The sequence below is a fragment of the Osmia bicornis genome, chromosome 12 (genome assembly GCF_907164935.1).
Source record: "Osmia bicornis bicornis chromosome 12, iOsmBic2.1, whole genome shotgun sequence".
Taxonomy (NCBI): Eukaryota; Metazoa; Arthropoda; class Insecta; order Hymenoptera; family Megachilidae; genus Osmia; species Osmia bicornis.
This window is the reverse complement of record NC_060227.1, coordinates 1,857,500-1,880,587: the sequence shown is the minus strand read 5'-3', so window position 1 is coordinate 1,880,587 and position 23,088 is coordinate 1,857,500. Positions and strand designations below refer to the sequence as shown.

Below are 23,088 nucleotides of genomic sequence, written 5' to 3'. Positions count from 1 at the left end.
TTTAGTTTAAAATACGCACACTGGAGCGTCTTATTATTTTGACAATGTTAGTATGTATGGACTGTACAGAACAAGGAACAATTGAAATAATTGCAGAGTAATGGAATGGTATTTATCAAGCATAATAATTATTATAATGATTATCAATAACAATTGTATTCTTGAACAGATCCCTGAGATTACATCTTATTATAAATCATACGCAAACAGTTCCTATTATATTTAAAACATAAGAATTTTCGTAAAAAATCAGTTAATCCTAATTATTATATATTATTTAAATTTTATATGATAATAATTGGGAACTATAAACTGCGTCTATAGATTATAGATCGTTCTTGTATCATCCACATGTTATTATTGAAATCAAAGTTCCTTTTTAATGATATGCCATTCGTTGTTTTACAGGGATGAATATAAATGATTTCATGAAAAGGAAAATAGAAAATAAAGTTTTTATTTCGTAAGAGATGTAAATTTCAATCCGGCGTAAGCGCGTAGTAAAAAGCATTATCCATGAAGCGCACCTGCTCCTGCGAGAGGCCACTGTCTGCGAATAGAGTATAGCAGAAGCGTCAAAATGATAGGAGAGGGCATGGGGATCGGATCGTGAGCTACGCAGGAGATGTCGACAAGATGACAGCGGCCGTATGACGCCCGTTTCGTTGATTCTTGGCTGAAAGTTGCGCGTTGTAACAAGGAAAGAAAATCGTTCGCGGCTAAAACTAATGACTTATGCCTCGTTACGGTGACACGTTTATTTCAGTTGAATCTCTGCCTCGAAACGAGATCGTAGTCAGACGTATTCGGGTGAGAACCGCGATCGCCGCGCCCGTGCAATGTACACAGCGGCCTGAATCCTGCTTGAAATCATCACCATCCCCGAGGAGTATTTCCTTTCAACGTCGTGGAGTGGAGTAATGAGCGTTTTCGGGGATTTTCAGCGTGTCTGGGTACAAAGATTCCCGGACAGCGCCTTGCCGGCGGCTTGGGAGGAAGACGTCAGGGCCAACCTAGTCAAGCATAAACAGAAGGTAAAAACCCACATCAAAGTCTTATTCTCATCTTCTTAATTGTTCTAACAAAGGATTGCTTTCAACAGTTTTGGAGAACCCATCGTAATGAAGGATTTATGTATTCTTTATTTAGTATCACTAGTAACAGATAATGAAACTCAGGATATGCTTCTGAGTATTTTGAATTAGACACATCATTGTAGAAAGTTTGCATATATTAAAAATAGATTAACGAAAGCATTGAAATCTTTAGAAATTTGTGCAATAAATTAAGTTCTTATTATATAAACTTTCCTCATTGCTGATTCCTAATGGGAACTTATTCTATGAGTCATCTTCCTCAACTGGGACATTAATTTAATTCATATTTGGGATGTGGTATATTTGTTGTAATTGCATTGATTAAAAGTCAATTTGAATAAATGTATATTTTAATGTAGAAAGGAAATAAAATCGTTAAGTATTTTGAAATAAATGTCATACTAACAATTTTAATTCTTGTTGCTAAATTTCCTGTTTTGGTTCACCCTTAGTGAATCATTGCTTGCTTATCTGAATTTTATCACGAGCTAAAAAGATGTATTTAGATTATTTATGTTTCATAATGTGCTGGTGTGGACAATGATTATAAAAGAAATATAAATTGTAAATTAACTAAGATATTGTTATTTTCATAGGTAACAGCTTTGAGAGAAGAACTAGAAAAAGAAGAATTCTATGTGGAATATTTGGAAAGATTATTAGCTGATGTTGAACGTCACAAGCAATTGGCGAATAGTAACATTGCGACCACGCCTGAAAAGCAGCAACGTTCAGAATCTCACAATCAACACAGTTGCCAATCGGATAGTAATTTGTCTGATTCTACAAACTTATCTCATGTTCAACACGTGGAACCATCAGCTCCGCCTCTTCCTGTCCGCGAGGATATAAGTAAATTTCAAGACAAGTGTGTTTCTGAGCTGAGTTCTACTCTTAGTACAAGCAAAAGACCCAAAAGTGAAATACCAAAAAGTCCTGATAAAGTGCCTGAACTTAGAAGAAACAGTGACCCAGATGTGCCAAGTAATTATGTCACTGTGATTGAAGTAACGGGAAGTTCAAAGAAAGATAAAAATGAAGAATCTCTCAAAGAAGAGGATGAGAAAGGTGTTACATTTGTTGCATATTAATTTCTTAATTATATTCAATATCTTTTACGCGTGTATCTACTAAACAGATTTGGAGAATGCGATTAACGAAGATGGAGAAGATGGTGATGCAGAAGCATCCGAGGAGGAACCTTATTATGATTCTGTAGCTTTAGATCAAACAGGAGAATATGTATATATTGATGCACGTGTGCCACCTGTTGGAAATAATAATGGCAGCAGAGTACCACCGAGGAGACCACCTTCCCTTCCAGATTCACCAGGGAATCAGAGCAACTATGTCAACATCGACTATTTTATACAGTAAGTTATTTGTGTCGAGTATCTTACGATATTTTATTACGTAGATAGATAAAGTTAATTAACAATTATTTCTAGACACCGGGCAGCAATGGACAGCGAGGACGAAGAAGGGGCTAGCCCTGCGCCAACGATTTTACTACGCGCGCTTAGTACCGATAACGAAACCGGTAGTAGCGATGCAGAACCTTTAAGTTTAAGCGAAGGTAGTTTAGAATCGCCGACGCCAACTACACCACGCCGACAAGAGAAAAGTAAAGACCGTGAGGATGATAGAACGTCTATGATTAAATGTATTGTAAACTCGGTAGTAGAAAGTGAGACTATATATGTTGAATGTTTAAACGTAATGTTACAAGTATGTAGTTTGTCTCTTGATTTAAATACAATACATAAATATCGGTGCCGTTGCTAAAAATCTATATTTCTTTTCAGTACATGAAAGCTATCAGAGCTACATTAACGACGTCGCAACCCGTTATTTCGGAAGATGAATTTGGAACAATGTTTTACAAAATTCCAGAATTGCATGCGTTACATCAAACATTTTTGGATGGTCTTAGGAGGAAACTGGAAAAGTGGGATGGCAAGACCAACATAGGAGAGCAGTTCAAAGTGAGAAATAGAGAGAATAAGATTTAACAGGAAATATAATTGATCTTTTTTATTGATTTATCATTAATTGTAACATTAAAGGTAATGGCCAGCAATATAGGATTATACGGAGCCTTTTTGCATAATTATGCACGCGCTACCGATACTGTGCGAAGGTGTTCAGCACATTCTAATCAGTTCGGCGAAATTACAAGGGATATAAGACTTAGAGGATTTCCCAAAGGCCCAGGTTTATCTCTTGAAGATCTTCTACATAAACCAGTAGCTCGAGTTCAAAAAAACGCCTTAGTATTGCATGTAAATATCTGGTTACATTATATTATTAAAATTGATATATATACAGGCTTTCCCAGAACTCGCATAACACCCGGAAATGGAAAGTTGCTGGGGTGATTTTGAACAACTTTTTCCTTTACCAAAATGTTGCTTGAAACTTCGTTTTTGAATTATTAACGAAAAACGCTGGCCAATGAGAGCGCACGTTCCACACGCGATCAACCAATGGAGCGTTGGCTTTCAACCGCGCTTGATCATGGTTGTGAACAAACGCGTTGGCACAGTGTGGATATCGAAGGAAGCGTGTGATAAATATTACATCGTCTTAAATTAAGAACAATTTGAAATTAGTCGCACTTTCACCTCGATACCCACGCTGTGCTAGTGCGTTTGTTCACGACCAGGATCGAACGCGTTTGAAAGCCAGCGCTCCATTGGTTGAGCGCGCGTGAAACGCGCGCTCTCATTGGCCAGCGTTTTTCGTCAATAATTCAAAAACGAAGTTTCAAGCAACATTTTGGTAAAGGAAAAAGTTGTTCAGAATCACCCCAGCAACCCCCTATTTCCGGGTGTTACAGGAATTACGAGACACCTTGTATATAAATACAGATGCACGTACATTTCTTCGATAAACAAATGGATAGATTGTGAAAACGATGTGGAAATGTACTTAGTAAGCTTTTATCTTATCTTAGTTCGCGCTGATAATTCTGTCTCAATTGATTATAGGATCTTCTTAAGCACACACCAGTGAATCATGCAGATCATGCACCACTATCAGAAGCTCTTGCTATGACTAGAAATTTTCTAGACGAATTCAATATTATCCAAACGAAATCAATGTTTCCGGTAAGAAACAGTAATATTATTTAACGTTATTATCGGTATAAAGATGTGCAAAAAAACAGTGTGCTGTTTTTTCTTTTAGAGTCATGATAGAGCGCAACGAAGATTAGTGAAAAATTCATTTGTAGTGGAATTATCTGATGGTCATAGAAAGTTGAGACATCTTTTTCTATTTAATGACGTAATTGCCTGCGCAAAATATAAAGCTTCTGGTAGAGACAAATTTACATTCGAATTAAAATGGTATGTACCGGTTGCGGAAGCGGTAGTGACAGAAGATGGTGTTGAACCACGAGAGACTAGTCCAGCTAATGTTGTAGCTTTGAGGTAGACGACAAACTATATTTAATTTGTTAGTGTTAATTTATAATATACAAATTTTATTTGTACTTTTCAATATTTCTCTACTTAGATCACAAGCATGCACTGTACGCGATCAAATTTTATGGGAAGAGCGAAACGATGAGAAACGAATTCGTCTTGGTAGTAGAGGTTCCGAAAAGAACAGGAAGAAACTTGCCGAGCTCGAAGCTCAGCTAGTATTAGCATCTCCAAATTTAGTATTACGCGTTGCACATAAAAGTCAGCATCGAGTACAAAATTCGTACACGTTCTTTTTATCCAGTGAATTTGAACGTTCTCAATGGGTTGAAGCGGTGGAGGCATTGCAACAGGTAATGCGTTCCCATATGTACCTAGATAAGTCAAAGGTGCGTAATTCAAATATCTTGAATAAATAAATAATGTAAAGATATTTAATAATACACTTTTAATTAAATTCAACACGAGGATGCAAGTAAAAATATCTTAACGAAAATTGTTCGATTACTAATGAAAGGTAGGATTAAATTGTTAACCAGTTTATTTTTATATTTTCAGGGCGGTCAACCACCTGGACCACTACCTTTATCAATGTACGAATTACAAGCTTGGGTTACAGCATGTCGTACTTATCTTCAAACAGATATGGGCAGCTATTTATTAAGATCAGGGCGTGACGAAAGTTTGTTATTAGGTGATCTCCACTTGACTCTACTTGGTTTAACACCGCCAGGTTTAGACAGAGTTGGAGATCTTTATATTATTGTAGAGGTTGATAGTTACGGACACTATTTCAAACGAGCAAAAAGTCGAGTTGCCAGGGGTCAGGCTCCAACATGGGGTAAAATTTCAGTTACACAAAAAATAATCATATGTGTATTTTTGATTGTAACTTTCCTTTTCTTTATTAAAGGGGAAACATTTGTTGTTGAACTTGAGGGAAGTCAAAATGTTCGAATTTTATTGTACGAGGAATGTGGAACGCGTTCCGTATTGAGAGGTAAATGTATACAAAGATTGAGCAGATCGTGGCTACAGTCGGATCAAGTAGAGAGATCATTAAATCTAGGACCAGCTACTTTAGACGTGGCTCTTCGTTTCGTTCCCAGTGAAGTAACGTTAAGACGGGTACCATCAGCTAAACCTCAAGGTTTATTTGGAGCTAAGATTCAACAAGTGTGCAAGTAAGTCTTGCGACATTTGCATAATGCGTATTTCAAGTTTATAAACAATTGAATATGTATTTTATATTTAGGCGTGAGAAACGTGACGTTCCTTTCATTATAACAGCGTGTGTCAGGGAAGTAGAGAGGAGAGGTGTTGGAGAAGTGGGTTTATATCGTGTTTCAGGCTCGGCTTCTGACTTGACGAAGTTGCGCAAATCGTTTGAAAGCAATTCGTACGAAGCAGAACAATTACTTAAAGAGGTAGTTTACAGAAAGATAGAAGAAAATAATCAATTTAAATTATTTCTTTTTTTTCTTTCCATGTAGGTTGACGTTCATTCCGTAACAGGTGTCCTCAAGTTGTATCTCCGAGAAATGCCTGAAGCTCTTTTCACGGATGCTCTTTACCCTGCGTTCTTAGAAGCTTTCCAAACAGGCGAGTTATCAAAAGGTGCTGCGTTGCGAAGAGTCTACGAAAGTTTGCCAGCCGTAAACAAAGCGGTTATTGACTTTCTGCTTACTCACTTGATACGAGTTAACAAACACGAGGCTCAGAATAAAATGTCGTTGCACAATTTAGCGACAGTGTTCGGACCGACGCTGCTACGTCCTGGAACGAATTCGCGATCCGACGCGAAAAGTCGCGATCCGTTAGCAGCGGGTACCGTGGATGTGATGGCACAAGCCGGTATACTTTACTGTTTCTTGCAGATGCATATGCAACAAAACAATCAGTCACTCTAGTCGAGAGGTTATTGTTGATACATCGTAGCGTTAGTTGCTTTTCATGGGTTTGATATTAAACTCACAGCAACTCACGCTGGGACTGTAAAATTAACGATTTTTTATAATATATTTTATTAGTTTTCCGACGTATCGTTTATACAACGCTGACTTAGACGCATAAGTAGAACGCAGGCTTTGACGAAACTATGATCGATGAAATTCCTTTTATATTTGGTATGCATACGAACTAACGTAGCAAAAGTGGACTCGAAGTACACGTATCGTTCAAACTTCGAGCTCCTTAATATATATTTTATATTTATATTCCCATGAAGTCCTAGCTACGATCTTGGAAAAATTTTCACAAAAGCATGCGTTGAAAAAGAAAAATGTTCTCCCATGAAAAAGAGAGAGAGAAAGACATGAACAAAGGAAGTTTGGTCGTTAACGCATCCACGCTTTAGAAAAGAAATATTTTTTCCAATGGGGGCGTGTTCCTAGCAGAGTATCTAAATTTTTTTACACGATAACGTAACATACCCATTGTATGTCCATGAAGAATGCCCACGTATTCGAAAGAATCACGTTCCTAAATATTTCAGGAAGCACGTTCCTTAACAATGTGCGAAACGATGCTTTACTAATAATATCAAATATATTAGCTATACTCCATTTGCTACTCAATATTATATGGTTTTTAAGGAGGTCACGTTTATTCGCCAATTATAAACTATTCTATTCTTTATATGAATACTTTGATGGAAATGCTCTCGAATTTTTGTAAAGAATATCGCGGAGTAAATAATCAAGACCAAGTTTTTGATTTTTAAGCTGTGATTAGACTTGCGTTCGCTTTCCTTTTAATAATTAAAAGTATCTTCAGTAATTGAAATACTTATTTTTTAAATCAACGTACAATTGTTGATTTAACCAAAGTGCATTGGAAATTTTAAACAAAATTATTTTACCTAAAAAGAAAAAGGTAATTAAGTAAATCGCTGTTTTATTACACATTCCTCCTGTTACCATTTAGGTAAACATTTATTATATTTTCTACTTTAGTCTCTCAATAATTTTCTTGAAGTCTAAATACAGCTTAATAAAGCACCAAAGAGAATGATTCTCTCTCATACCTTCAATAGTTGACCCTTTGAAGCATTTTATTTTATAATCATTATCAGTGTCTAAATATCTATACTGTATTGCAATATTACTGTATTTTTCTATTATTATACTGTGTAACGAGTTTGTATTCATCGTATCTTTAACAGGATCGCTTTCTATGAATCGGTATTGTGCTCTACACTCGTACGCTTCAAAGGGTTGAGATAATAAAAAGCACGTTTGGCAGTACAAATTTAATACTCGATAGAATTCTGCATTATATGCTAGGACGTTTGTAATCAAGATTAAAAGACAAGCCTGACGAGTGTTCGATAAAGGAACAGAAAAGAAAAAGAAATCGTTCATGAATATTGAAAATTAGGGAAAATACAAAATCACGCTAAGGTACTTCCTCGGAAGTGATCTTCGTGCATTAAACGAAGGCAACTATCGTATGCGTGGTGTTTCAGCGTGCGCGTGTGAATGTGTATGTGTGTATTTGTAACCAGCTCATGTGTATTATATCGTAAATATTGGATAACTTTAATTTTTATATCGCATTTAGCGTTAAGACGCGTTCCTCTTTTGTACATTTGTGAAACGTGTAAAGACAAAGTTTCCGCTATTGCGATTAACATTATTACTAGCATAACTATTATTATTTTTATTATTCCGTATTACACAGTTAACGATTTTCATAGAGCAAGTATTTGTTAACAGATGTTCGACTAAACATAGCTTACACGCAGCAAGACGATGTACTGCCAAAAAAAAAAAAGAAACCCTTAAAGTGCATAAATATACTGGAGGTTTATAAACTTTTACATCGAAAGTATTTATCGTCGTCCCGAGGTATATTTTAAGTCTTTCAGTTTTCTTTTTTTTTTTCTCTCTTTTTCTTCTACTTTAATGCAAAGTATTTTACCTTCAAGCACATTGTATTGTAATTAGAATTGTTGTTTTATTTTACAGAACTATATTCTTTTAAGCATGATGAAAATATAAATGGTACAATCTTGAAAGAATATACTGGAAATAAAGAACAGATAAATTATAAAGGTGTTTGCTAACAATGTTTGTTAAATTTCATGGAAACTAATGGTAATCTAGTATATTACATTTTCATAATTTTTGTTTTATCATTCTTTAATTTTCAGATATTAAATATAATGCTGAAGATTTATACCTTGACTTAAGAATTCACATGGAATTTATTTCTTGCTTCGAGAAAGAATTTGGACAATTTCGAGCTGGTGGAGCCATGGGTAGTTTAATGGGTGTTGCTGCTATGTTGTCCCATAGTCCAGGAAGTCGTGATCCATCCGAGCCATTGCATTGCATTCCTAATTAATTACAATTTAATTAGCAAACTGTTAGGACAATAATAGATTAAAATATTACAAACCTAATGGAGCAGCCTCATAGAGATCATGAAGTGCTTGGACACGAACTTTGGTCCATTCGATGCTTTTATAATTTGAGGAAATTCCTTCATCAACACTGGTCGGCTGACTTTCCCACTCCTTCATGTACCGGAAATATGTTCTCAAAGCATCATCGCTTATTGCACTTTTGCAAACCTCCAACCGGGCATTCGGATAGTAATGTATATAATTTACACACATTTCATCAGATATGGCAAATCCACCAAGGGTAATATTCTTTCTATCCATTGTATTGTATGTACAAGTTGTTATCAACGAATCACCCTATAATTTATAAGAAAATTCATGATGAATCATAAATAAGATAAATGAAATATTAGATTCTTACAGGAAGGATAGTGACAGGTTTAGGTAATAGTCGAATTTCCTGAAAATGTGTGGAATAATGATTATCGTAATTCAAAGGAGGCAACTCTTCTCCATCCCTGATGTGACGAGTTATAACTTTTACTCCTGTTAAGTGTGTGTGGAGCTGAGAACCAAAGATATGGATACCCTGTTGAGGAAGACCAACACCTGTACACTCCTGTATACAATGCCCTGATAAAGTAAAAGCTTCCTACAAGAGTAATAATTTTAAATTGAAGTTTCATTATAATTCTTTTATTCTTAGTATTTTTATTTCGCAATGATTTAGTACTTGTTGCGGTGGAATTGCCATTTTATCTGTATACTCTAATCCCAGTTCAATCACACCAGCGTCGTATTTTCTTAGACTGTTTGTAAGGATAAAACGGATGCCTGATGAATCTGTATGCCCATCCTGAAGCTCTGGATTGTTGTAATGGACCTCCAGCATAACGTAGAAATTAAAATCATGACCACCAATTGAGAGACCAGCTTCCTCTGGGTAAACGAAAGCGTCTGCTCCCATTGCCCATGCTGCTAGAACTTTCTTACATATCTAAAAGGAAATTTTAATTATAATTCAAGTAAGAGTATTATTACATTCAGGATAACGCACTTGAGTTTTCTCTGGTCTGTCACTGCCATCACAGGGACCATTGTACAAAGGGATTTCAAGATTTACAGGTCCAGCACAGTGGAACACTTCCATATGATGAACTAGATGTTCATTGCCTGATTGAATAACTGGTCCAAACTGAAGAATATGATGCCTATGAACAAACAATTCAAATTTTTTAACTATAACAAATATGGTTCAATGAAATTACTTACTTTTGAGCCAAAACAGCTGGCAATTTCTGAACACGGCACCAATAAGTTGTCTCTTTATTTGGTACTTTTACATGATCAGCTAGTATTTCAAAATGCCATGCATTTGATGGAAATGTTGGCTTCTTATTGTGTACTCGGATCAATTCGGTTCTGGACATACCAGAAGCTTCTGCATCTGATACTTGCAATCCAGCTAAAGAAGATAATGGCCCCATACCTTTCAGCCACACCAGATGTGTGGTACCTCTCTAAAAGTAATCAAGGATTCTTAACTACTTAACTAAACAATGATTAAATAATCTGCTAATTTGATGTACCTCCATGATGTAGTCATTTTCATCACAAGTATCAAATTTTCTAGAAAAGGTGAACTTTGTTATATTTCCTCTTCTTCTCCATGCAAAGTCCTCGCAATCCTGTTGGGAGTCTAAGTACAATTTTCCTTCTTCATCTGCCCACGCATCCTGAAGTTACAAAACATAAAATGTGGAGTGAAAAATGTGTAAAGAAATTAATATTGTAAATACCTGTAACTGAATTTGACGATGCCAATCGACCCACAGGACACAATAATCGGCCGGTTTTAATTCTCCATAACTTGAGAAACCAATGGCAAACCAGGTATTGTCAGAGCCTTTGTAATGGACTTCAGCGATTACCATTTCGCTCATAAAATCAACCCTAAATATTGCCCATTTAATTACAGTCTAATATAAAAAGGAGCAGCAATAAAATTCAAATTTTACTTTTAAATACCTCCAATGAAAAGTGGCTCCTGAACCAAGGGGAACAGTATGAACATTACTTTCTTCTGTTGTCTCTTCTTTGCTTTGGTGATTGTGCCAAGATACACAGAATCCATTTCTTAAGAGTTCAAGTAAAATTAATAAGTATATTCTAAAAAGCATTTTGAATTTCGCGCGTAATGATACACCTAGCTAAAAAATTGTTTATTTCTTGTTTCGTATTCTTTTATAAGATAATATGATTTAGTATAGTTTCTGGGTTAATATACTTGTAGTTTTGCAAACATTTTTATTGATGCTCCTCTGTCAACCTTTTAATTTCAACTAAACGGATCTCGGTGATCCGAAAGGACGAAGACTTCGTACGAAGGAGTTTTGCCGCCGAATTAATGCGGCGCGCATGCGTAGCAGCGCCGCCCTCGCAAATTCTATTTTTCATTTAAAAAAAGGTGTTGAATGGGATTTGAAGGTATTTTATAATTCGTAAGATATTTTGAAAAATTGAAAAATATATATAGAAGTCATAAATTCATCTTCATTTTGTAGAATTTTAACATTTAAGGTTTGCATTGCCGGCGCACGCGCAGACATAAGTCTTCCTTCAAAATGGGGTTCATCCAGAAACTTTCAGCAGATAAGGATAGCATTATTTCAATCAAAAAGGTATTACATTTCACATATAGAACTATTTATCATGTTTAATTCAATAATTAGTATGTAATTAAAGTATATAATACGGTTGTTAATGTTTCTAGTCTAATCTTTACCGTAAAATCCATCTTCCCACAATTGCATTATCCTCGTTTACTCAAGACTAGATTACCGAAGTCATCAATTCCCAATAAGCGGGAAATCATGTTAAAGGGAGTTATGAAATTATTTAAAAACTCAAGTAAGTAGGTAAGAACATTTCTTAACAGAATCACTTGACATCAATATGTAGTTGTGTAGAAAATGAATGCAGTATCTTAAAAATTTAATTGCAGCAGCAATGTACTTATGATTAATTAGCTACAGTCTTTTCTTTTAATTTTTATAGGATTCTTTATATGCATTTCTTTAATGTCATGATATAAATTCATCGTCATACAGATTTTCTCTGTAGGTAAAAAAATTCCGAAGCCTCGAGAAAATATCTTGATGATTGAATACCAGAGGGCACATATTGCATTCCAGACGGGGCGCGTGCTTCTTGTCCCGGTCGTAATCAAGAAATTCCATAGCTCTTATTGCGAGAATAATTCTCGCCAAATGCTTTATTTAACGTGGATGAATAATACAATTCACGTGACTCCAATGTTAAAAGCAATTATTGACATAATTCTGTTCTTACAATAACATTATTGTATAGTTTCACTGCTTCACTGTGTGATTTTCCTATTTCCATAGGCTTTATGAAACTTGCTGATGAAAGATTTTTATCGGAATAAAACATTGTTGATGCTATTAATTTTACATCACATCGAATAAAATGGCTGGTATTAAAAATATGGTAATTCATTGTATAGAATGAAATTAAAAATATAATAATTAGTTCCAAGTTTGAATTCCTAACGGGTACTATATAATCTTGTTTTTTTATTCTTCTTCTTAGAACGAAGGATTCGTATAGACGGACCTGTAATAGACGGCGGCTTATGGTTAGTCCTTTCTGAATAAAGGGAAGAGTTGAGTAACCTTCGTCCCTTAGGATCAATGAATGCATCAGTCCCTTTTATGGCCAGCGGTCGGTCGTGTGAAACCCTATGGTCAGACTGCTCTCACGAATTCACAAACGCATACCGACAATCAGGTAGATTCTGGTAGACAATTTTCTTCAAAAGACCTTGACTTTGGGATAATTCTCACAGCAACTTTATGCAGACACCATTTACTACAAACCATATGAGAAAAGTTTTTGATCATTTAAGAAATTGAGAATACAATGAGAGGCAAGATCGGAACTAGCCACGTTCTTAGATGAAAAGTCAGCGATTTTCGGAAATTTTAATTACTTATGAGTTTTAAATGCGTTGACCGATCTCGATGAAATTTTCAGCATACACATCACTTATCTGAATCTACGAAAGACATATTTTAAATTTTTAGACTTTAAATTATAGACTCACATAAAAAAGTAGAAAAATTACCATTCACTATTTTCTTTCACGATTTCAAGAAATTGTAATTTTAGAAAACGATGAAAATACATATTTTAGTGAATTAATTTTTATAGCTTCTCAAAAAACCTCAAGTTATTTAGTCCAGTTTTAACCGAGGTATTCTATTTTGAACAGTGTCTACTCACTTTTGCCTCTCACTATATATAACGTTAAGACAATTAATTAACGTTATCGTACGTCTAAACAGGATGATAAATGTGAATATTAAACACGTGTTAGTCCTCTAATTATCTTAGACAATGTATGAACCCCGGAAGATAAGAGAATGACATATTTATTGTATTGAAAGAGTAGTGAAGAATTATTGCAGATAGCATACCAAAGATTTCGATATTAAAAGAAGCATTATATTTCACTGAACCTTATATAGTATTAGGTGACTTCGCTGACAAATGAAAAATGAAGGTATTTGAAGAAGTCATCTTCTCGTTTTAGAAATGTTACATATACTTATTAATTATTTTAGTTAGTGACAGACGAGTTGTGCAACGTTGCGAATGTAGGGAGTCATTGCGAAATATTGCCAAGTTATCTGCAAGTTTTTCCACGACGTTCTATTGAAGGCAATAATACGAGTAAATTTATTTTCAGATTTTCCATGGAAGATATCGTTCGAATGATGGAAAAGGCGCCAGTTACTTCTGGATGCTGACGAGACGGGATTGAACTTAATTGAAAATTTTAATCGCTTGATAAACTAGAGGCGTCTAGCTTCTTGTATTACGTAATCTACTCGTTAAATTGTTTCGACAAACGTTATCCTATAAATTTTGTACGCAGTCTGCGTTTTATTGAGTATCCCTATACGTCTTATCTTGTTATCATATTTTACAGAACGTCATATATTTCTTGGATAGCAAAAACGCGAATAAAAAACGCGAATGTCGGAAGATCGAGTCCCTTGAGGCGAAGGTCGAATATGGATTTTGAATGATGAAAGGTTGATGACTTCTCCGTATAGCTGTGGACGGGTTTAATGTCTTAAATATTTTTAAATACATGCCTCTAAAGCGTGTATGATACACGAATTGTTTTGCAATGATATCAATCAATCAATCAATCAATCAATCAATAATCTGTCTCATTGAAATGATCTAGGAATGTCTTGTGAATATGCAAAAATATGGATCTGAGGTAACTTAATGCATAATATGATACATGATTCTTACGTCACCGGAAGGTGTCTATATATCTTGATGTGGAAATGTAAAATTTCTTATGATAGTCATATGATAGCAACTTATGATAGATAGAAGTTATATGAGAGAAGCTACTTATGATATGTAGAAACTTATGATAGTTTCAAAAGACGTTTGTTAATTATTTGATTGGTATAATTCTATTAAAATTTTTGATTAGCTTCAATTAGGGCTCATCAACTTCGTGCATTCATAATACTGTATTTTAAATATTCGAGGCGTAGAGAATATTGAAATGAAGACTACTTTTATTCTACAGGTGATTGAAGTTCGTGTTAGGAATGAAAATTTACTTAAAACACTTACTAGAAGAATACAAAGTTTCTCATTTCGTGTAAAAATTCTACAGATTCTTTTATCATTCATGATACAATCCAGTTTTAAACATCATTTTAATATCATTTCAGTAACTGCTATATCTTAATTTGTTCAATTATAAAAGTATTAATGAGTTGAAATCAATGTTTACTCAAAACAATTAGAAGATTATCTATTTAAAATTTTGATAATGTTATCAGTGTATAATTTTCATCCTCCAAAATTATTTAAGCAAATACAGTATATCTGATTGCATGTTTGATTTACAGGTAATCCGTGCGCTTCTATACCTTCATCGATAAAACAAATTAATAGAAATCCAGTCTGATAACAGCCTCCAACAAAATTGAAAGAACTTGGCAAAGTGGACAAGGATGAAAAGAAGTTAGAAAAATTATTTCTTAATACTCGTCGAGGAAATTGCAACAATAGTTGTAAATCATTTTTAAATCACTCGTGATCAACAGATTTCAATTCAACTCATAATGGTAACTCTGTATCTATCAGGCTAGAAAAACAGAAAAATTGTTTTCCATTCATCTAACAATACTCTGTTTTATTCAGAAACGTCATCGCGGTTCAACAGCTGCAAGAAGTTCAAACGGCCTGCCGGCTAGGAAGCTCGAGCCACTTGATAAGAGAATGTATCAAGCGTGTATTGTGCAGGGCGCCACCGCGACATGACCCAGCATTGCTGACGACACAATAAAGGACGTCGACTCCGGTTGGCGCGAAGCAAGGTGGTAAGGGAAGTGCAACTACTCGAAATTCTGAGGACGGGCTGCGGCTCCGCTTCGAGCGGCAGTCGAGAATCAGCGAGTGATCGCGCTTGGACTTCAGTGTCGGAGCAACTGGTCCACGTCGTAAAATCGCGACAATAAAGCATATCAAAGGAATGTAATCTCCGTACGAATGACCGATCTTCTACCCGTCTACGACGCGCTTCAATTCAGCAGACACTTTATTGTCCACGGTGAGTAACGCATAGGAGCGAAGAAAACGTGGTACGTTTTCATAGAAACACGCGCTCGGAGCGCGCGCACGCCCTGTTAAAGTATTCCGCGAAACGAACACGATCGACGACGGTTCACGAACCGCCTTTGTAAAATCGTCCCTTTGCTTTCTTTTTTCAAATTTATATTTATAATATGCAGAGCGGATCTGAACACGTGGTTCTCTTAATCGTTCCACTGGTTATTATTTTTGAAACATATTTCACAATACCACGAGCAATGTTATTTTTTCCTCCTCGTGGTTGAAGTTTCTCTGCTGTTATCGGTTTCGCGCTTCGCCAACTCTTCCGAGTGCGAATTAATTCGTCAGACTTTTGTATAAACTTTCCGCTTCGTTGTCGAAACACGTGTTCGATTCGCATTATTTCTGCATACGTTGAATTTTCGTTATCGATGCGTTTTTCAATGCAGTCGTGAGTTTCTAGCGGTTCTTTTGAAAATGAGAAATATGCAGGTGAAGGAGTAATTAGATTCGAAAGGATTAACATGTCACGATATGTAGGATTTGCATCACTTTGATTAATATTAAATAGTTGCGTACAAGTGTTATTGGAGCGTGATATGATAAAGTTAGAGGGAATAGTACGAGATAGTAACACCTTTTCTTGGAATACTGATTCATAGCAATTAAACAATTTCATATCGATTTAGTAAAAATAAGCTTCCTAGCTTTGATCCAACGATAAACTTCATAAAATTACTGTAATAAAGAGTAGCATTGAAGTTTTATACAAGAAACGAGTTTATCAGGAAGCAAGACTATGCAGTTTTTTAATTACCACAAGAAATTCTATCTTAACGATAACCATTATGAGATTACTGTAATTTTATACAAAGTACTAAATTTATCAAAAAAGAAAGAATGTAAAAGACGTAACAGGTGCAATTTCCTGAGTTTGTAAGAAATATTCCAGCGTAAAGATAAACACTAAACAGTTCATTTTTCTTTTATCAAGAAATTCTTTTCTCTTTCAACGTCAATTTTTCTATCTTTAAACAAACACGAGTTATGATACGAGAAAAAAATTATGGTAATTAAACGCAAGTAGCAGGATTAATTTTCATTTGAATGTATAACTAATCGTTTGTAATTATTCATCATACGATAGAAAGAAAAATTGATATTCTTGCGTGAGAGATAAATGAAAAGAATTTTCTGTAGTTTACGATTCTGTATGTATTTAGAGTAGTATAATTTTTTCTTCCCGCGACACACCTTGATTACTCATTCTCAGGAAAACTGTTTCCGATTATATGAAAAATACTTTTGAGATTCCGGGAACAAGTTTTGAGAATTGATTTCGCATTTCGCGGAGGCTTAAGTGTTTCTCTTACTTATCTTAAGCCTTCGTCAGTCTTCGATATGGTAAATTGGATGTTATGGCAAGAATAATTTTATTAAGTATCATTAAAGATACGGTGATCCCACGTGTGGGTGAATTATTTTTGGATCATTGCCAGACTATATTTCGCCTGTTCTAATTTCTCTGTTGTCCTTTTAAAATTTCCTTTTAAAACAGAATTTTACTTTATGAATTCCTAGTAAAATGTTCAAGGTGGAAATGCGATAAATCAATTTACTTACTGCTAAAGTATCCCACGTGTCGCTGATATGAGAGTTTACGTAATCATGTTTTAGTAATAGGCGTTATTCATATAATTTTTAAGTATAGCAAATAGCTTCACTGAAGCTCTTGAACGTAAACTCTGGTGGCAATTGAAAAGCTTGATTTGGCTTGTTTCCCATAAATCTTTACCGAAGAAACATCATCACCGATCAGTGAAATTTATCATGTTTCTGTTATTCCAATCAGTAGTATAAATATACAGGAATAATACAGTGAAGATAAAGAAGTTGTGACATTGTTAAAACGCTATGAAGTGGTACAATATGCCATTCCTTATAAAAAATTGTCTAAAAAGGAAGTTTAGGAGAATATTTGTTAGGTAATACTAAAATAGGTGTAATTATTTTTTATCTTTCGTTAGAATAATTGTAGAATCATTTATAGTAATCACGGAGCTATTGTTCTATGAGTAGATTATATAAGTAGTTTTCTAATATTTAAATATCACAGTTAACAATTTTTTTTAAATATTTGTAGGTGAGTGTTTAACAAGTGTTGAGTTACACTGCATCGACAAACGAAACTCATCAGGCGGGTGATAACTAAAGGGACTAAGCGTATCTAATTGCAAATATCAACCGTAGAAACCGCAATCATGCTGACCTTAACCTTCTCCTACGATTCACATGTTTCTAATAACATCATCGTGATATCTTTTCATTTAGAACGAACTGTGTTGATTTTCTCAGTAGAAGCAGACATGTACAGTAATAGAAAAGGAAGATTTGTAAGGTAGCAAATTAAAGGACAAATTTTTTCATTATTTAGATATGAAAGTTTGATAAAAATACGTAATCCTTTAATTTGCTAAATCTGCAAAACTTTCTTTCTTGCTTTCTTCATTTCTGAATTAATTAACTGAAGATTAAATTTGTAACGCCGACGACCCCCATAGCAATTAGGGTGTTAAAAATATCTTTGGTATTCATAGTTTGAAGTTCATGAAAGAATACATAGGTCCATAAGTAGCATTCGATATTAATAATAGTGCTAGGTGGTTTTATAAGTTTACCGATTCGCTCGCGCTTGTAATCGCTAGTGCCAAATACCGAGCACGGGGATTCGACCTTAACCTTCGCCTCGGCTCTTGTTTTATGCCATTAGAAAATAGAAAAAGATGTATGTAAAAAGGCAGCGATTAAAAAAACGAAAATAGCGCGGCGAGTTAATGGACAAACATAAGAAACGTTTCATACGGACAAGTGTTATCCAGTTGATACGCGATCGAACTTGATTTTCCATCGCTGCAGCCACAATTGATTCTGTCCTTGATTTCTTTCATTACTTACTACGCCTTCGATATCGATGATCTTGCTATAATCAAAGTAGAACATAGAAGGTTTTATGCAAATTGAAATAAGATAACATTTTTTTTTCTGAATATTTAACAAAATTTATTGAATTTAAGAAAAGTAGTAGGTAATTAACTACCGATGATGAGCGTTTGTTTTTAACACGTTGACTGCCGCAGTGAAAATGGGCATTAGAGCATAATAATTAGAGTATTATTAATTATTATTATTATTATTATTAATTATTAAGAATAGGTATAATTAATCTTCAAATTTCAAATGTCAAGCTTTCAATTGAACCGCGTGTGATTTGCGATGCCGGTCACCGTGTTAAATTCAACGTGTTAAATTAAAAATTAAAATTTCTACGATTAGATATTAATGATTTGTTTAATTTTTTCAGTGACCACGGGACCGAGCGCGTATCGGCAGCTGTTGAAAAACATCTGAGGAGGCCGAAGAGCAGGCTTCTGTAATCGATGGGTTGAGAACGCGAAATTCGTGCTTTTCAGCTTTCTTCTTTTCTCTTAACCAAGGTGTATTGCTTACCGATGAGCCATGCTGAAGGTAGTAGGAGCCTCTTGGCTGCAAACACGCATTTCGACTTACATACTACTCGCCGTAGCTTTGCTAGGAATTGGAGCGATAATCCTCGGCGAATTTGGACAGTAAGCTGATTAATTTATTGTATCTATGAAAATAATAATTACAAGGGGATACCTCCCTGTAATTACATTTGAGAATCCCCTATAATTATTACTAGCGCCAGTCATAAAAATGTCAGAAATTTTATTATAACAAAATATAAATTCTACGTTGTTAATCATTCGAAATCTTCTTCCTGCTGGGATTGATACGTTCGCGTGTGTAACACGTGCTGCAAGTTGGAAAGATCGGAAATATCAGCAGTTTAGCTGTAACAAGCCCGATGAGACTGGTCACGAGCAAGGATTGAGTTACACTACTTCTTCCATCTCAAGTTCGCGCCCCAGACTCAACTGTCTTAAGTCGAACTGCATATGTATTTACAGGATGGTCAAAAAATTGGCAAAAAAATAATTAATATGTATATTAATTAACAGATGAATTTCGTGGAACAGATAACAAGCCTTGTTTCTCTTAGGAACTTGTCAAACATCGTTCTTTTCATCGACCATTATCGCATTTGATACTTGAGAGTGAATTGAACTCCTGTGGGCTACTCGTGCAGTTTCAAGTTACATTAAACATCTATGATACTATAATTTGAATATCCATTTAATTCAGATGTCATAAAGGCAGGTGTTCTGTATGATAGAATTATTTCTTATTCTTCTAATTTTGTATTTTCATTTGTTAACAGTGTTGAACAAGATGGAACGTATGCAGCAACTGTAACATGGAACCGCAAAGGAGGATACCGTATTGACTTTTGGGGCCAAGGCAATGATTTAACCGCCGTTCCATTGCACGCGGCTCGAGCCTACTATAAAACCGGAATTTTCGAACATGGGTAGGAAAATTGTTACACCTGCGGCTTCTATCAATGCAACGTGTAATGGGATTAACGCTTCACACAAATAGAAATAGTTCCATCAAAACGCTATTGTCAAAGTAGAAAATTAAATGAATTATTATGATTAATGACTTACCGAATGTTGCAGATGGTCTTATATTGAAATCGAAACATCATCAAAGTACCCAGACACGGTACAAGCATACGCAGCAGGACTTTTAGAAGGTAGTCTGACCTGGCAATTAATTCATCATCATTGGTACAACACTATAAGACCAGCATGCGAGAAGAAACCTGTCGAGTGTCAAAAGTTGACACGGTATCTTCGGGATAATACTGCTATAATCCGTGAACGCGCCGAACTTATGGAATCCACCGATCCTTTTTGGCATATGGTAGGATACAGTTAGAAGGAAGGGTAGAGGGAAGGGTGCCCTGCCATCCCTCTTGCTTGTCCATGTCCTTTATGTGGGAAGACAAAAGAAATCTCTTTCTCAGATTTTCTTTACAAATTCCTCCGAGTTTGCGACTGTGGTTGGAATCGAAATGTTGCAATAATAGTAGAGACTCGAAATTCGATGACTAGGCAACTACTCTGTTGCCGCGGTTCGTCTTTGTAGTAAAAGAGGGTCGTAAAAGGGAAGGATTTTTGTTATTATGTACAATATCATAGTGTCTGTTCGTCTAGTGAAAAAGCACTGACTTTGGAGTCCAAGTTTAACCGCAGCAGATATCGTAAATCTAATTATTTAATAAACGCGTTAAAATAATTAACATAATCATCTGATAAAAGCATTAAAATATTTAATACTTTATTTGAAATTACAAAATACACTAGACTAGACGAACGGACACTATGATTGATATTGTACTATTTTGGAGCATCCCGTTTTTTAATGAAAGTAGGATAAATATAATGTAAATTATATCGTGTTTGGTCTCAAAAGTATGTTAAAAAAGTTTCAAACAAAAATTCGTTGAAATTACTAAAGTGTCAACTCACATCAAAAAAACCGCGGCGGGGATCACAGGAAAGCATAGACGCGGGACCAGACGCAGTCGCAATAAGGGAATGATATAGTCGCAATCTCGGGGGAAGCAGGAGTTTCTCCCCTTATAATGACCCTTATATCCAAATACAATAAAACCTCTATAAGTCAGCATTTTCCTTTCCTCGTCATTTTAAAATTTACATGGTTTTTACTCCATTTAAGTCATCAAAATTTCTCGGTCCCTTGAGTGACGATTTATCGAGGTTTTACTGTATATCCTTTGATTAACAATAAGGGTGGAAGAAACCTAGGTCTTAAGAAAACCCAATGTTTTTATTAGAAAATGATGAAAGCATAAAATAAATCAATGTCGTTTTAGGTACGATTATTTTACACTCAATTGGATGGCATGGAAGCAGGCTGGAAATTCGCTGTCCGTCGAAGCCGTGTGTCGGTGTCGCTCGAATCAGAAGATTTCTTATGGCTCGCATTAGCTTCCGATTTATCTAGTTTCCAACAAGTGTTTAATATTTCCAGTCTACCTACGAGTTCCACAATCTTTTTTAAATCGTTTCCAAAAGAACATTCGGAACCTTTGATTGCGGTGGGTCATAACACTGCAGCACCGTAAGTAATGCTTCCTTTATTATTTCTATTCCATAATTTAGTTTAACAATATTAAATGCATACTAACACGAGCTTTCATTTTTAAGCTACAAGGAAAGCAATAAGTGTGGGTATAATTATCCCATTAATAAATCATTGATTATACAGAATGAAATAAACTCCGCGTTGATCTGTAAATTTACATAATAAAAATAAATTTTCTTTTTATTTCACAGGTACACTGAAATGTTGAGGCTTTTAAAAAGATACACGTTTGGCTATCATGTACTACCAGCAACAAAAACTTCTGCACTAATTCCCAGTCGGTCAATAGTAATGTCTTCATATCCGGGTGCATTATCATCCAAAGATGAATTTTATTTAATGCAGGGGGAAAATCGTGAACTGGTTGTTACTGGAACATCTTTACTCGCAACGAATCAGAGTGAATGGAGTTTCTTACACCCTAAAGATCATGTATGATAATTAGTTATATCGCTTATCTTAATAATTAATGTGTAAAATTTAATAAATAATTAATGATAACGTTACAGGTAATGCTAACTGTGAAATTAATGACGGCAAATAGATTAGCGACGAGCAGTCAATCTTGGTTTACCAGTATGTCTCAGCAGAATGGGGGTGCTTCTGCATTACAATGGATCATTTTCGAGCCACGTTCAACGACAATATTATTAGTAGAACAATTACCAACGATGACTCTAGCCATGAATTACACAGAGGAGTTCAAGAAAACAGGCTTCATAATCTGTGGTGGGGTATCATATTTTCAAAGCATCAACGACACCGTACGACCTGTCAAAAAGGATCTAAACGCTTGGATGATACGTTTAGCGCGTTTACAAGAAAATATAACAACGTTAGAGCAATTTCAAAACCTGATGCGTGGGTGCAGCCAAGAAGATTGCACTGCCAAGGAGAATCATTTGAAAATAGATCCGTTGCAGGAATTAACTTACCGCGGCGATTTAGAAGACGTCCCTTTACCATACGGTGTTATAGATAGCAAAATTTTGGTCGTCGATGTGGACGGCTTGGAAAATTTTGAAGCCATTTCGGGACCAGCTACATCACAATCGCGTACACCTTTTAAATGGTCGAAAAGCTTTCCTAACGTATCGCATATAGGACATCCAGATACTTTCAATTTTGAAAGTACTATCCCTAGGTGGATCTGGATTTAATTAATATTATTAGTATATTTAAAATTTTTTAGGAGCTTTTAAGGGATAGAAATTTTAACATTCAATCAATTCCTCGCAGCTGGATTTTACTGTTTTTAGACGAAAATTTGTAATAATGTTATTTAAATTCTATTCTTTTATTCGTTAGCTGGCTCATATGTTAGCCACCTATGGTAAGATTTTATAAAATAAAGTAAAAACGTAAATTGTTCTCTTCTATTTGAATCACCTTCAAATGTTTATCCTATATATGAATTAATGTCAGGGCCCCTATAAGACGATTTTGC

At 35.1% G+C, this 23,088-nt stretch overlaps 3 protein-coding genes across 10 annotated transcripts; 2 read left to right on the top strand and 1 right to left on the bottom strand.

The window, feature by feature from the left end:
• Nucleotides 1–36: 36 nt before the first annotated feature.
• LOC114880620 (active breakpoint cluster region-related protein) lies at nucleotides 37–8,579 on the top strand. 2 transcript variants are annotated; one of them, XM_029196842.2, is made up of 14 exons: nucleotides 37–108; nucleotides 409–1,034; nucleotides 1,694–2,165; nucleotides 2,236–2,470; nucleotides 2,546–2,825; nucleotides 2,903–3,082; nucleotides 3,164–3,379; nucleotides 4,088–4,207; nucleotides 4,287–4,531; nucleotides 4,617–4,878; nucleotides 5,084–5,366; nucleotides 5,439–5,709; nucleotides 5,781–5,952; nucleotides 6,019–8,579. In XM_029196842.2, exons 2-14 carry the CDS (start codon nucleotides 921–923, stop codon nucleotides 6,433–6,435), a joined length of 3,267 nt encoding a protein of 1,088 aa, XP_029052675.2. In that variant the 5' UTR covers nucleotides 37–108; nucleotides 409–920; the 3' UTR covers nucleotides 6,436–8,579. The 2 variants fall into 2 exon arrangements, with proteins under 2 accessions (XP_029052675.2, XP_029052672.2); XM_029196839.2 differs by having other exon boundaries at nucleotides 4,617–4,914.
• LOC114880623 (tyramine beta-hydroxylase) lies at nucleotides 8,171–13,438 on the bottom strand. Of its 7 annotated transcripts, none has more exons than XM_046288126.1 (12): nucleotides 13,415–13,438; nucleotides 12,510–12,764; nucleotides 10,902–11,009; nucleotides 10,673–10,826; nucleotides 10,463–10,609; nucleotides 10,146–10,393; nucleotides 9,931–10,084; nucleotides 9,607–9,870; nucleotides 9,295–9,525; nucleotides 8,927–9,230; nucleotides 8,708–8,864; nucleotides 8,171–8,550 (listed from the first exon to the last, which is right to left on the bottom strand). In XM_046288126.1, exons 4-11 carry the CDS (start codon nucleotides 10,814–10,816, stop codon nucleotides 8,722–8,724), a joined length of 1,635 nt encoding a protein of 544 aa, XP_046144082.1. In that variant the 5' UTR covers nucleotides 10,817–10,826; nucleotides 10,902–11,009; nucleotides 12,510–12,764; nucleotides 13,415–13,438; the 3' UTR covers nucleotides 8,171–8,550; nucleotides 8,708–8,721. The 7 variants fall into 7 exon arrangements, with proteins under 7 accessions (XP_046144082.1, XP_029052683.1, XP_029052681.1 ...); XM_029196850.2 differs by having other exon boundaries at nucleotides 13,373–13,419; XM_029196848.2 differs by lacking the exon at nucleotides 13,415–13,438 and adding an exon at nucleotides 13,179–13,244.
• Nucleotides 13,439–15,320: 1,882 nt separating this feature from the next.
• Nucleotides 15,321–23,007, top strand: LOC114880626 (putative phospholipase B-like lamina ancestor). Its single transcript, XM_029196856.2, has 7 exons — nucleotides 15,321–15,543; nucleotides 18,907–19,171; nucleotides 19,846–19,995; nucleotides 20,147–20,393; nucleotides 21,370–21,617; nucleotides 21,833–22,073; nucleotides 22,151–23,007. The coding sequence occupies exons 2-7, from the start codon at nucleotides 19,062–19,064 to the stop codon at nucleotides 22,799–22,801; spliced, it is 1,647 nt and encodes a 548-aa protein (XP_029052689.2). The 5' UTR covers nucleotides 15,321–15,543; nucleotides 18,907–19,061; the 3' UTR covers nucleotides 22,802–23,007.
• The last annotated feature ends 81 nt before the right edge of the window (nucleotides 23,008–23,088 follow it).